Below are 14,177 nucleotides of genomic sequence, written 5' to 3' on the forward strand. Positions count from 1 at the left end.
AATGTTTGTTAGTATCAGTGTAATGTGGGATGATGATGTCAGAGGTCACTAGAGAGCAGAAAGCACTTCCGGGTCATCCATTACTGTTTTACTATAAAAGATTGTTGTTTGTTACCTGTATTATGCCTGATGAAGAGGGGATTGCACCCTCGAAACGCGTTGCATCAAATAAAAGCCTGAATTTGACTTCACACCAGTGCCAGGAGTTCTCCTCATTCAGAGAAGTTACAGGGGAACGTGGCCGGTGTTCCAATAGGGGTGGTTGCGCCAGACAAATCCCACCAACCTCTTCTGTTTACCACTATTGTGACTGACACCGAGGATCCACTTAGCAGAGAAATGGATCATTTATATTTAAAAACAACAAAAATGGACACAAAATGGAAACATAAAAAGGAACTGTAACAAGCTGTAAAACAAAGTGACAACTCAGCTTCCTACTTAAAAGTCCATCTCAGGGCACCAGGGCGGGTACACATACCGAGGCTGGTGCGCCAGGTTTATTACATTTAACCAGTCCATATTAAGCAATATCACAACCTGGTCTTCTACTAAAGAAATTGTACTGTATACTGCTCAGTGTGATGCACCTACAAGTGACAAGAGAAAAATAAAATAGAAGCGCACTCCACAGGTCTAGGTCATCGTCTTCTCTGATGAACTCTGGAACGTACAACAGAATGAACACCTCATGTAAGAACCTCAGAGGTTATAGTTTCATAAATAGAATAAGTCATTTACAATGTGCAGACATCATGGATCTTCATGTTTCCAGAGTCTCTTCATTCGCCCCGCAAGTGTCTACCACACAGATCAGACAGCTGGTGACGGGGAAAGCTCGGACTTTAGAATTGGCAATCCATTTATCTGTCTCTGTATTGTATTCAAGAATATGGCCCAAGCGTCCCACTCCCTGAAAGCCTGCCAGGACATAGATGACGGACCCCACTGCAGCACACTTCACAGTGACCCCCTTCCAAGGCATGGGGGACACCATCTTCCATTCATTGAGTTTGATATCATAGTACTCAACACTGTCGAGGCCACCTGAAAAGTAACAGAAAAAGCTTGTTAAAACTGTCATAGTAATAAGACGTAAAGAAAGATTGTGTGGAAATGTCGAAATAACTTCCTCCAATCCTGGCCATAACAGTGCAATGCCCACTGACAACTGATGGTGCAGGCACAAGTCCTGTATTTGTACCATTACTATGGAATACTATTACAACTTGTGGGAACTATATGGCATTATAGAACCAAGATTGGTGCCATTGTCTCTGAAATAACAGCGCACATCCAATTCCATTAGCTCTACTTTGTATACAACATTTCTCCACAGTACAGCAAGTCTTTTCTCATACCCAAGCCATTCTGTCCGCCGATAGCAAATATTTTGTCTTTCACAAACACCAATCCATGGTTTTTACGAGCTTCAATCATAGGGCACAGTTCAGTCCACCTAATAATGGAGTAAAAGAAAAAGAAAAAAAGAACATTGTGAACACAGAGGGAAACTGCTAAATCAATGCCCCTAAAAAATTAAATTAATGTTTAAAAAGGGAGGGGGCAGATATTTATTGAAGGCTATACAAAGAAAGAATTATAATAATAATATATATTTATACACACACACACACATTATACAGATTCCTAGAAAACTCAAATCTGTCTGCAATAAGCTGCACAGCTCCCCCTGGTGGTGGCTGCAGGGATCCAGAATTTTATCATTTAGCTCTACAGCTGAATAACAAGCAGTTTGCTCCAAGCAATGTAAAGATATATTAATAAATATACAAAAAAAAATGATTTTGACCCCAAAAACACAATGGTGTTTAAGGCTGGGTTCACACTATGTATATTTGAGGCTGTATTTGGTCCTCATGTCAGGTCCTCATAGCAACCAAAACCAGGAGTGGATTGAAAACACAGAAAAACTCTGTTCACACAATGTTGAAATTGAGTGGATGGCCGCCATATAACGGTAAATAACTTCCATTATTTCAATACAACAGCCGTTGTTTTAAAATAACAGCACATATTTGCTATTAAATGACGGCCATCCACTCAATTTCAACATTATGTGAACAGATCCTTTCTGTGTTTTCAATCCACTACTTGTTTTGGTTGCTATACAGCCTCAAACATACAGCCTCAAATATACGTAGTGTGAACTTAGCCTAAAGGTGGATATTTACAACTGTAATATTCTAAAGGATCAAAAGTTTTAGTAAATCTCTCGGCATGATCATACAAAGCTTTACATGCTTTCCCATTTCTAACAAACAAGTACGCTTTTTGGGCATACATACGTTTCTGTAGTTGGGTCATAGACTTCACAGCAGTTTAGTACCCTCCCAGACACATTGTTTCCTAAGCTGCCTCCACAGACATAGATCAGCCCATTTGCCTCCACCATTCCATGACTGCAACGTTGGGTGAGCATGCTGGGCTTTGTGTGCCAGCTTTCAGTCCTGGTGTCATAGCATTCAAACAAATACAAGGCAGAATTCCCTTTAAATAAATAAGAATTATAGGTAGAGGATAAGGCTAAATGAAACATAAATACACTAAGGACTTTACTATATTCACCTCTACAAAGCATGCATCCTTAAAAAGACATCTCTCACGTTTGTAAACCTTCTATATCTGCAGGAAAAATATATTCATACTCTTTAGTAAAAATGTCTAGAGATGAGCAAACCTGTGTGTGTGGCATTTGATTACAGGTAGCAGAAGAAGTTGGATGCAGCCCTAGGGAGCCTTGGAAAACCTGGATACAGCCTATGGTCTATGGCTGTATCAATGTTCTGCAGGCAGCCTTAGGGCAGCATCAAACTTCTTCAGCCACCGGTAATCAAATGCTGCATGGCCGGGCTGGGACAAACCAGGGCGTTCTCAAGGTTCACTCATCCCTAAAAATGTCCAACTGTTTAGTTACTCAGAGAAAGATAAGGCTATTAAATAGACTTTCTGCTACCCCAATGTTAGAGATAGCAGTAGGGAGGTGGAGCAAGTTACACACTACTAGATTGTGGACAAAAGAGAATCCCCATAAGACAGCCGAGACAGGCTGTAGATAGGGAACAAAGTAAAACAAGGCAGTCTGTAGGGGAGAAAAATACAGGATGAGTACAAGTACAATAAACTTTCTTTAATAGGCACCAATAAGAGACAGTGTATTTTTCCACCATAATAAAAAACTAAAAGCACAGTCCACACATCCAATTTTATGGCTGTGTTTGTAATACACCTCAATTTTCAAAAACTAAATCACAGACTATGATTTAGTTATAATAAAAACAAAGCAAAAAGGCCTTAAGTAAGGAGAGAATAACTAGTGACAGAAACACTGAACAGAACAGTGTGTATTACTTACATCATTCTGTTCAGCAGTTCTCCTGATATGCAGGTGTATGGACTTTGTGCTGCACCACTCCCCCCCCACACTCTTGCCAATCAATGAGTGTGCTGGTACTTATGAATAGCGATGACTACTGAGCAGACGTACACAATGGAGAGGACTAGAGTGTAGTATTCAGGATCTCTCTGAAATAGCTGCACAGAACTATGTAAGTGATATATCATTCTGTCCAGCTTTTCTGTTGCTAGTTTATGCTACCCTTAGATAAAGCAGAATAAAACTACTGACAGTCTCTTTAAACAGGGTTCTAGTACTTCTAATTCATGGTCCATCTTTAGATTACCATAATGGCAAATTAATTTGGATACTGTGATCCTTACCCACTTCTGATCCTCCTGATGTATAGATCTTGCCTTCAGCAGCACATGCAGCAAGGCTGTCTCTAGGAGTTGGGGGTCCCAGCTTTGAATACCATGAATCTTTAACAACATTGTAGCAGTCCATTCTCTTTATAGGAAAAAGCTGGGAGCCACCCAAGATATAGACAACATTGTCCCAAAACACACATGCTGCATCTCGGCGTTTCTCAAAGGGGCATCGGATATCAGACCAATTATAATCCTAGCATAAAAGAATGAATACATTAATTTTTAATATTATATGATTATTACAAAATTATATAGCTTTATTAAAGCAATGTACTGAAGAAAAAAAAAAAAATAACATCCCGGAATACCGCTTTACCTGATATATTCCCCCTGTTACATGATAATATTAATCACATACAAAATTGCTTCTAATAACTTAGCTTTATTTGCATGGATTTTCACTACTTTTAAGTCAAATCTAGTGAGGAACACCCCTTAGCAATAGGTATTAGGACAATCCTTTTAAAAGAACTGCAATGACAGATTATACTTTCCTTAAAAAAAGCCATATGTGGAAGCCCTGATCATTTTAAAAGCACATAAATTATTCCATTTCCAGCAAGAGTATAGCAGCTTAGAATAGTTTTCAGAAATAGGATTTCTACAAACTCAAGGCTATAAAGGAAATGTGTTGCAGGAAATCGGACATTGCGAGCAGATGGTTGATGATTTCAAGTTGCCAGACTGGTGGCAATGATTCTATGCATTCTGTACATCCCTCTGTTAATAGAAATATGCAGTGAACCAAAGTTGCAGACTCTAATGCAATCTGCTTACAAAATTTTGAATGCTTTTATAACATGGATGTTGTAAAAAAAAAAAAAAAAAAAAAAAGAACACATACTTTAGGATTAAAGTATCGACAGGACTGCGGCTGCGAGCCGCCAAATAAAGCAATCCGATAGTCATGCTTCTTTCTTCGAGGTCTTGTACCTTCGGCTAGTTCTTCTCTGTCTTCAGGGGATAATAGATGATAACGCATCCCACCTATATAAGACCAGACACTTTGATTATTTTATGGAGGACAAGTAACGCCTTGGTATAACTTTAAAATACTAAATGGATAAAAAAGCAGAATATAAAATCACTACTTAGGGCAGGGATGGGGAACTTTCAGCTCTCCAGCTGTTGTAAAACTACAATTTCCATCATGCCCAGACAGAATATTTGTTTTGCAAAAGCTGGAGGGCGGAAGGTTCCCCATCCGTGTCTTAGGGGTGTCCAGTTTGGAAAAATACAGCTGCTTTCTTTAAAAAACAACATTATTACACAATTGTTACTATATTGTATAACAATAAAGGTCTCACTCACTGATCACCATCTTAAGGCACTCAGGGTTGTCCTGTATAAGAGGTTCTGCTTGCACCGTTTTACTTAGAAAATTTTTAGAAATGAGAGGAAATCGGACTTTTGCAAGAATATCCACCATATACGGTTGCCTGTTTGGTTCATCGTATTTTAACCATCTCACTGCCGCATCATAAACCTAAAACAAAAATAAAAAGACATTCATTAACTGCACAACCATATAAAACAAAACCCTTTTATTAGTACACTACTAAACACAATGCAGACCAGAGTTGCCAAACTCTTCATATATATTTTCCCAGACAGCCAAAAGGCACAGACATTAAAAACTTTTACAAACTGCATATTTTATATTACAGCGACTGGAGATGGACTGGTAAAACAGATGGGTGGCAATTCTGGTAGACTACAAATAGTGGGTATGTAATGTAGGGCCCATACCTGGTCTTCAGCACGAACAGTCAATGTATCCTGGTTTAGAAGGTGGGTGACGCGTTTCACATCCAACTGCAAAAATTCATCTGTTTTATAAACTTCAGTGAAATGTTGGTGAATAAAATCATCTGCAGTGGACTTTAGCTCTGGACAATCGAGGCATTCTGCTAGGACACTGATACCTAAAAAGACATGTAGAATATGGTTTATTGTCATTTACAATAAAAATTGTGAATACAAAATGTCTGATTCACAGCGACCATCCTGAATGAACAGCAGGGATTGGACAGAATATTGAGCATGGCACCATCAGCCTGCCCTGACCTAGGACACTTGCTGCTTATGTGTTGCATATAATATAAAGCTCTGCACCCCGTAGATGGGAATTGCAGTGCAAAGGTTTGTGCACCCACGGCTAGAAACTACATAACACTACCTTTTTGGACGGGCATGTTGATTTTCATTTTGGCAAGTCAAGAAATGAGAGAGTTAACAAGCATTGTCTTATACAAACACTTGGCAAAAAGAAATCTACTACAAATAAAAGAACAAAGACTCTGTTGAGATTTAACATAGGCTCATAAATCTGATGCCGCACCTACAATGTAAACCTTAGGGCTGGGCCCTCACTGTTATTGTTTCTTCTCCGATGCACGTCATTTTTTATACTCTCTTTCAACTTACAATGTAGTTTATTGTCCCTCTGTGGCTGGATTCACACAATGTATTCGGTAAGCATACGTTAAAGCATACTATGTATGTGTTTTATGTTCTCAAGGGGGGCCGATTAAACTACATTAAATGATATGCCTTTTTTCTTTAAAGAAGTGTAATTTTTACAGGCCAATTTATTTTTTTGCTGCATAAAAAAAAAAAAAAATTATAATTTTTTTTTTTAATTAAATTGCCGTCGCACAAATATGTTAAGAAACAGCCGTTATTTGATACGCAAATAATGGCCGTTAAAAATCGCTGGGTGAACATAGCCCAAATATGCATCAAAAACACGTGCAAGTCATAAACACCTGAAAGATGTCAATAAGGGACTAATGCTGTTTAGAGTATTGATATGCTTTTTTTTTTTAAAAGTGTGATTACTGGTCCTCAGGCTAGAGCAACAACCTTTTATGGCTCTCTAATGGCTGCATGGGTGTTTCCTGCCAGGGAGCAAGAGCTCTGATATTTACCGAGAGGTTTAACGCCTGATGCTGCAGTCTGTAGTGACTGTGTCACCTAAGAGGTTCAACATGTGGGGAAAGCCTTCCTTGGTTAGGTTTTCTGCAGTTTGCCAATATGCCATTATGGCAGCCAAGAAGCTGAGAGAGGCATCCAGAACTCCCAATAACATGAGACTATAAGGCCCTGTCTAATGCCCTAAGGCTGCCTGTCAGAGTAATAATGACAGCAGCCACATTCGTTATAGGCTAACATGGTAGCATATAGAATATGGGACTAATAGACACTGGAAAAAAATGAATGAATGATAAAACGAATAATATTAGTACAAAAAATAATATTAACATTTTCACCTTACAAGAAGCTAAAAAGTAAAAGCCACATCTATAACAACCTAAGCTACAAAATAAAGACATTAAAAAAAAAATTAAAAATCTTATATATGGCCACACAGGTTCACCCTGATGTAATGCATGTTGCAAAAAAGATTGTTGGGGAGAAGAACCCACAGGAGAATGCAAGTCTACCTACAAACTTGACAGAATATTATTTAGTGCAGAATCCATTCAAGGTGCCTATATTTTGTTGACTGGTTCATGGAGCAATGCAGCAGTCCTGTAAATCTAGTTAAAGGAGCTGTATGAAATAATAAAAAAGTCAGCTTTTTTGGCATTGCGGAATTGCCAAAAATAAGACTTAATCTTGTTCCCCAGTGGGAGGCAGTTTTGTTGCCAAAGTCACAGATTATAAACCCTTGTCATTAGTTCTATTGGTTGTACTATCTGAGTAACTGAGCCATCTTAAGAAAGGGGTTAATAGTACTATAGTAAAAGCCTTTAATCAATAGGCACAGACATAAGATTAGTAAACAAAATGGTCAGAAAAATAAAACATAAAACTAAACAGGTTTCACAGGGATTTTGCTGCAGGTTTTCATTCAGAGTTTTGAGTCAAAGCCAGGGCTGGATTCCAAGGGGAAGGGAGAACTTCTACGTCTCCTTCCTGTTGGATCCATGCTCATCTTTGGCTTAAAGAACTATAGTGGCATTTGTCCAAAAAAATGCTGAGTGTGAAACCACCCTCAAAGAGAAATGCATCATAGAAAATCTGCCATCATTGTTTATTTTATTACATTTTCAGTTTTGTAATATTCTGTACAAATCTACATTATTATGATGCCCAGTGATGGATTAATGCCAGATTAAAGCAATTTCATGATTTATAATTACAGCTCAGTGAATTTACAGTAAATATGGGTACATGCGAAACTATAAATGTTTGGTATTTAACTCTTGGTGGCTGGAAAAGATGGATGCAGCCTTAGGGTCCTATTTCACGGGCGGAGAAGGGCCGGATCAACGATGTAAACGAGCGGCGATCTGCTAGATCGCCGCTCGTTTACTGGGCCTATTCCACGGCCCGATGATCGTTGAGCGAGGGCTGCAAGGACATCGTTACCCATGTCCTTGCAGCCCTTGCAGCATCATACATTACCTGGCTGCAGGGCTTGTCCTCCGCTCCGTCTCCTCCCCGGGTCCCCCGCGCTCTATCTTCTGAATAGCCGGTCAGCTGACAGGCCACACTCAGCCAATCACTCAGCCAATCACAGGCCGCGGCGGTCCCGGCCTGTGATTGGCTGAGCACTCCGTCAGCTGACTGGCCATTCAGAAGATAGAGCGCGCGGGACTCGGGGATGAATACAGCGCGGAGAAGAAGCCCTGCATCCAGGTAATGTATGATGATGCTGCTGCTTCTTCTCAAATCGTCGGTCGCCCGCCGCGCACCGCTATTCAACCGTAGCGATGCGCGTAGGGGGAACGATGATTTTAGGTCTGGCCCTAAATGAACGATCAGCCGATGACACGATCATCGGCTGATCGTTCTCTCTATTTCACTGAACGATAATCGGCCGAATCGGGCAAAAAGGGGCCGATCTGGCCGATTATCGTTACTGTGGAATAGGGCCCTTAAGGCTGCCTCGAAAACATGGATACAAACACCAGCATTCAACTCTGTAATAGGTTTTATTGAGCAATGGAGTTTCATCCTGTACTCAAAAAGCTTCCAGCGTTTTATCTGCCCAGGGCTGTTTGTCTCCTCTTCCTGCTCACTCATCCCCCTCAGCCCCTTTAAAGGACATAAAAGGGGGGGTTAAATACAGAAAGAGGCTCTTTTTCTTGATAAAACCTATTACAGAAAATCGCTTGTACCATTGATTTCTGCAAAAAAAAAAGTAAATGACAGTTATACCAACTTTTCCGGCTTATAAGACAACCCACAACTTTTCCAGTTAAAATATAGAGCTTGGGATATACTCGCCGTATAAGACTACCCCCTCTTCCAACACCAAATAAAAATTAATAAAAAAAAACATTAAACAGCAGCGAGATCTGAGAGGCAGGGAAGGAAGTACAGTAATACGGATAGGATATAAGGGCGGCCAGGCGGATGAAAGTTGGGTTTTTTTTCTGGGCACAGCACCACTGTATCCCTCTTTTCCATACCCCTGACGCCTGCAATTTACTCTGCCCTTCATAAGGCTGCTGCATGCAGTGGGGATGCGGCCTTTTTAGCTCCCCCAACATATGTGGTGACCACAGATTCTCCAGTCCGGTTCCAAAGCTTTTCAGCACCTGCCCTATAAGAAGACACCTGACGTATAAGACGACCTCTGACTTTTGTGAAGATTTTCCGGGTTTAAAAAGTAGTCTTGTACGCAGGAAAATACTGTACTTTAATTTCATGACTTTTCCAGGCTTACCTAAACAGTTTGAAGCATCCACTTGTTCTTTTAAGAACTCCACACACATTCTTTTGACCGGCTCGATCTGGTATTGATTTGCTGCGTCTAATAAAGACTGGACATTGTTGCTATTTACAGAAATTCTAAAAAAAAAAAAAAAAAAAAAAAAAAAACTTTTTTAGGTGGATAAAAAGGAGGATTAAAAAGAAAAGAATAAAGATCGGAAACGGGAGTGAACTGAGGGCTGTACAAATACGTAACCACTAAGTAGCATATACATCTAACTAGGAGAAAGGAACATGACTAATATCCATTACAGATGTTATTACAAGTAGAGAATAGTAGTGCAAAGGCCATCTGTCAATAGGAGAGGCACCTTTAAATTAAGAAACACATAATATGCCCTAATAGAATGGAGGCAGCAAATGCATCCACTAAATGGCCCTCTGATGTGCTATTAAAGGGGCAGAAACAAATCATGCTTATAGGCGGAGAGGCTTAGTGTATAAACCTCTATTTATACAGATGATGTAAAAGCTTGCATGGTGTTCAACTTATTTCATTGTCAGAGGTATACAGATGCAGCATAGGCATATTAAGGGCATATAATGTACAGTATAATATTGGGGTAAATGCAGAAAAAGCCGAGCATCCTACATTTAGCCCAATAATAATAACCTGCAATATGTGAATTACTAACAGAGCAGGGAGGAGGATAGATGTCTGTCCCCTGCTCATGACTATCCTCTCCTTCTGTAGGCTAGGATGGGTTGCTGTAGCAGTAGAAACACAACATTTGCCATTTTGGCTAAAGTATGCATTAGTTTATTCTAATCTAAAAGGTCCATATAGACAAATACCGTTATATTAATGTGATTTTGCCATCACTGTACAAAGAGAAACTCAATCACACTATTAAATTTAAATACGCCAAATTCTAGCAGCCCCACAAGGTGACAGCCATGGCACTCATATGCCAAAAGGATTCCCAGCTACTGCCACAGTGTCTCACTTCTAATCCGACGACACAAAACACCTACATGAATAATTAATTTAATTGCCGTTTATATAGCAACACAGACACATGAAGAGCAGAAGTCTCCCTCAGTACCTGGCTGTGTATGCAAACTCCACAAGCTGCTCGATGATGTCAGGTTCTGCATCCTTCAGCTCCACCTCAAAGGACTTGGATTCAATCATGTTTGCTAAGAAACAAAAATATGTAAATCTATTTCAATATATTCATGTGAGAGATTCAGATGAACAATGGACACTGTAATGCCTTTCTTTCCGCAGCTGCTGTTCTATTATACAACCCAGATGGTGTCTTTCCCCAAGCTCCTCGGAGCGGGCCATGCCGATTATGTAACGGAATAAGATGCCAAGGCTGATCCAAGACTACTGGGAACGGATTAATAAAACGTATGGATGATATAAAATGATGTGGGACATGTATGTTGGAAACTTACTGGTAAACATGAGGTTAAAAAAGTGGCTTGCAGCTGCCAACACTACCCGGTGCGCCGGGATTTTTCGATCTTGTACCATAAGGACAACATCACACAAGGTTTTCTGAAATTAAAGTACAGAGAGGAGTAAATACATTATCTATCAATGGGAAATGTAGCTGAACACATAAAAGATTAAAGGGGTTATACACAATTCAAAAAAGCTACTTTCTTCCAAAAACAGCACTGCACCTGTCCTCAGGTTGTGTGTGGTATTGCAACTTGGCTTCATTCCCTTTAATAAAAATGAGCTGCAATACCACGCACAGACTGAGAGCAAGATTGGCGCTTTCTGGAAGAAAACAACTTGGGTTATTATTAACCTGGATAACCCCTTTAAAGATGGCCAAACAGCAGCCATTACTGTTGGCTAAAAGCAAATATGACTGACAGCTCTTCATGCTCAGTTCAACCTGGTGTGCGCATGTGTTCTAGGGCCTGGGGAGTAAGCTGCTGCCAGACACCTTTTCTCTCTTGGGGTGTTAAAAGGCAAGGTTAAAGGGGGATTGTGGAGGGGTCCGACCGCTGGGGCTTCCTGCGATCCCAAGAACTGGGAGCCAAAATCCTCATTAAATTGAGCTGTGGGCTGCATGCGCACACCTTCACTGATTCTCTAGGGAGCCGCTAAAGTTTGCTGAAAGCTGGCTAGGACACAGACAAGAAGTCATCTTCGCTCTGCTGTCTGTGTGAAGACTTAAAGGGATACTCCGGGCTGGGGTCATTTTCAGTGTGCGGCGGGGAAGGGGTGGATACAGAAGCCGCCGGTCACTTACCTCCCCGATTCCATCGCCGGGTCCTGGATCGCGCCGCCCCGTTCTCCAGTCCTGGTCTGAGCTGCTCAGCCATGCAGCGGTCGTAGCGGAATCCCGCCTCGGCCGCTGAATGACTGAGCTGCCTTGAAACATCACGTCTCAAGCCGCAGCCGGACAGGAGAACGGGGCGGCGCGATCCAGGACCCGGCGATGGAACCGGGGAGGTAAGTGACAGGTGGCTTCTATATCCACCCCCTCCCCGCCGCACACTGAAAATGACCCCAGCCCGGAGTACCCCTTTAAGTCTACACACAGACAGCAGAGTGAAGATGACTTCTTGTCTGTGTCCAAGCCAGCTTTCAGCGGAGGAGCGCGCTCTCCCATAGAGAAGCAGTGTCACAACACTGAGGCAGGCGGGGTTCCGTCTGATTTAGTCAGTGTGAACATACCCAAAAGATATACGTAATGTATATCAGTGTAATGTTGGCCGCTGCTGAGGAAACCCCTCTGCATCTCTTTAGGCCATGCCTGTTTGCTTCGGCTTTGTTGGACGTTCTGGAATATGAGCTCAGAGACTCTGGTCCCAGGAGCAGCTTAACATATCGCTCGTTGCTTTACTTCTTTGGGGTCTCACAGTTCGGCCCTTATTATATGGAGACTTGTCAGGAAAGGTCTGATTATAAGCTTAGAGAGGATGTCTGTCCATAATGGTGCGCTGTCTGCTCAGAAACCATGGACAGTCAGGATATAGAGAAGAGAGGACTGCTGACCTCTCTGTCCCCCTCGGTGTGTCTGTTCTGTCATATTGCTCTTGGCTTCCCATTATGCTCCTTGGTTGACATGCCATCTTTATTAGACTATTGTTGTAGTGCAGTGTGTATACTATATAGAGCAGGCTGCTAAGCTGTGTACTGTGTGTTATTCTTCTGTGCTACAAGGTAGGCATATGTTAGGCCATGGTCACACATAAGAAGCCATTCACACTATGGAATGTGAGCAGAATTTTAAGCCTGTCTCATGAGCACTCCGCTGTCCACCCTAAGAATTGATGTCATTGACATTTGAGACATTGAAATTAATAGATCCAGCAGATCTATTGTGTTTGACGGTTCACCTACAGCCTTATGCTCCATATACAAGTCCTATTAGTGTCACCCTATGGCCAACTATCCTCACCATCACAGCTCAAGGTGCCAAATCTGCAGATCACCCTTCTAGGGTCTGTTAGATGCTTCTGCTATAAGTGTCTTCTCTGTCGCTATTAAAGGGCTACTCCAAATAACTTTTTCTTTCAAACCAACTGGTGGCGGTAACCTTGTACTTCTATAAAAAAAAAAAAACACCTCAAGCCTTCTAGTACTTTTCAGCTGCTGTATGTCCTGCAGGAAGTGGTGTATTCTTTCCAGTCTGGAGAGCATGAGAGGTTTTCTATGGGGATTTACTCCTGCTCTGGACAGTTCCTGTCTTGGACAGAGGTGGCAGCAGTGAGCACCATGTCAGACTGGAGAGAATACACCCCTTCCTGCAGGACATACAGTAGGTGATAAGTACTGAAAGACTTGAGATTTTTTAATAGAAGTAAATTACAAATCTCCGGCACTTTCTGACACCAGTTGATTTGATAGAAACCATTTTCTCTGGAGTACCCCTTTAAGAAGCAAATGAAAAAACAAACTAGAATGTTCCAAATTCTCAGCAGGACTAAGGGTCCATTTACACAGAAAGATTATCTCACAGATTATCTGCCAAAGATTTGAAGCCGAAGCCAGGAATGGATTTGAAAAGAGGAGAAATCTCAGTCTTTCCTTTATGATCTGATCTCTGTTTATAGTCTGTTCCTGGCTTTGGCTTCAACCCTTTGGCAGATAATCTGTCAGATAATCTTTCTGTGTAAATGGACCCTAATACTAGAGCCACATATGTTGACATCGTACAACCAAAAAGACTGATGAATTGTCTGACTTCTGCTACAGCTGTGACCTGGATATTAAAAAAAAAAAAAAGTCAAATCCCATAAAAGTCAGATTCAGGTCTGGTCACCCCTGACTTGTATTGAGGTCAAGGCTGTCACCTAAAGTCCACCAAAGCTGGCAAAGTGATCAGATGCCATGTTGCCATGGGGCAAAGTCACCAAGTAGCTCTAGTCCACAGTTGTCAAACTTTGACCCACCAGCTGTTGCAAAACTACAATTTCCATCATGCCTGGGCAGCCAAAGCTTTACAACCATGATAGGAATTGTGGTTTTGCAACAGCTGTTGGGCCACATGTTTGACACCCCTGCTCTAACCTAAAGCTGGGGCTGCATGGTGAGAAGTGTCAGGTGACAGCAAACTGCAGCCAAGATATTGCGTAGCACCCCGACTGTGACCGCATTACTGTGAAAGAAAAGTCACAAGCAAGCAGGTCTCCACCGACACGTATTGAGATCAATGCTGACAAGGTGCAACATCCAACCTGGATGGACT

General features: G+C 41.4%; 1 protein-coding gene across 2 annotated transcripts in view; it reads right to left on the minus strand.

The window, feature by feature from the left end:
• Positions 1-383: 383 nt before the first annotated feature.
• KLHL7 (kelch like family member 7) overlaps positions 384-14,177 on the minus strand; it is a 37,443-nt gene continuing 23,649 nt past the window's right edge. For both annotated transcript variants that reach the window (XM_069958792.1, XM_069958791.1), the window contains exons 2-11: positions 10,921-11,023; positions 10,563-10,656; positions 9,470-9,594; positions 5,539-5,714; positions 5,101-5,275; positions 4,634-4,776; positions 3,742-3,982; positions 2,310-2,511; positions 1,362-1,459; positions 384-1,047 (exon numbers count right to left, since the gene is read on the minus strand). In XM_069958792.1, the coding sequence (XP_069814893.1) occupies positions 764-1,047; positions 1,362-1,459; positions 2,310-2,511; positions 3,742-3,982; positions 4,634-4,776; positions 5,101-5,275; positions 5,539-5,714; positions 9,470-9,594; positions 10,563-10,656; positions 10,921-10,999 (1,617 nt within the window). In that variant the 5' untranslated portion in view covers positions 11,000-11,023 and the 3' untranslated portion in view covers positions 384-763. The remainder of the gene's footprint in view (positions 1,048-1,361; positions 1,460-2,309; positions 2,512-3,741; positions 3,983-4,633; positions 4,777-5,100; positions 5,276-5,538; positions 5,715-9,469; positions 9,595-10,562; positions 10,657-10,920; positions 11,024-14,177) is intronic.

Source organism: Dendropsophus ebraccatus, chromosome 2, assembly GCF_027789765.1.
Source record: "Dendropsophus ebraccatus isolate aDenEbr1 chromosome 2, aDenEbr1.pat, whole genome shotgun sequence".
In the NCBI taxonomy this organism is placed as follows: domain Eukaryota; kingdom Metazoa; phylum Chordata; class Amphibia; order Anura; family Hylidae; genus Dendropsophus; species Dendropsophus ebraccatus.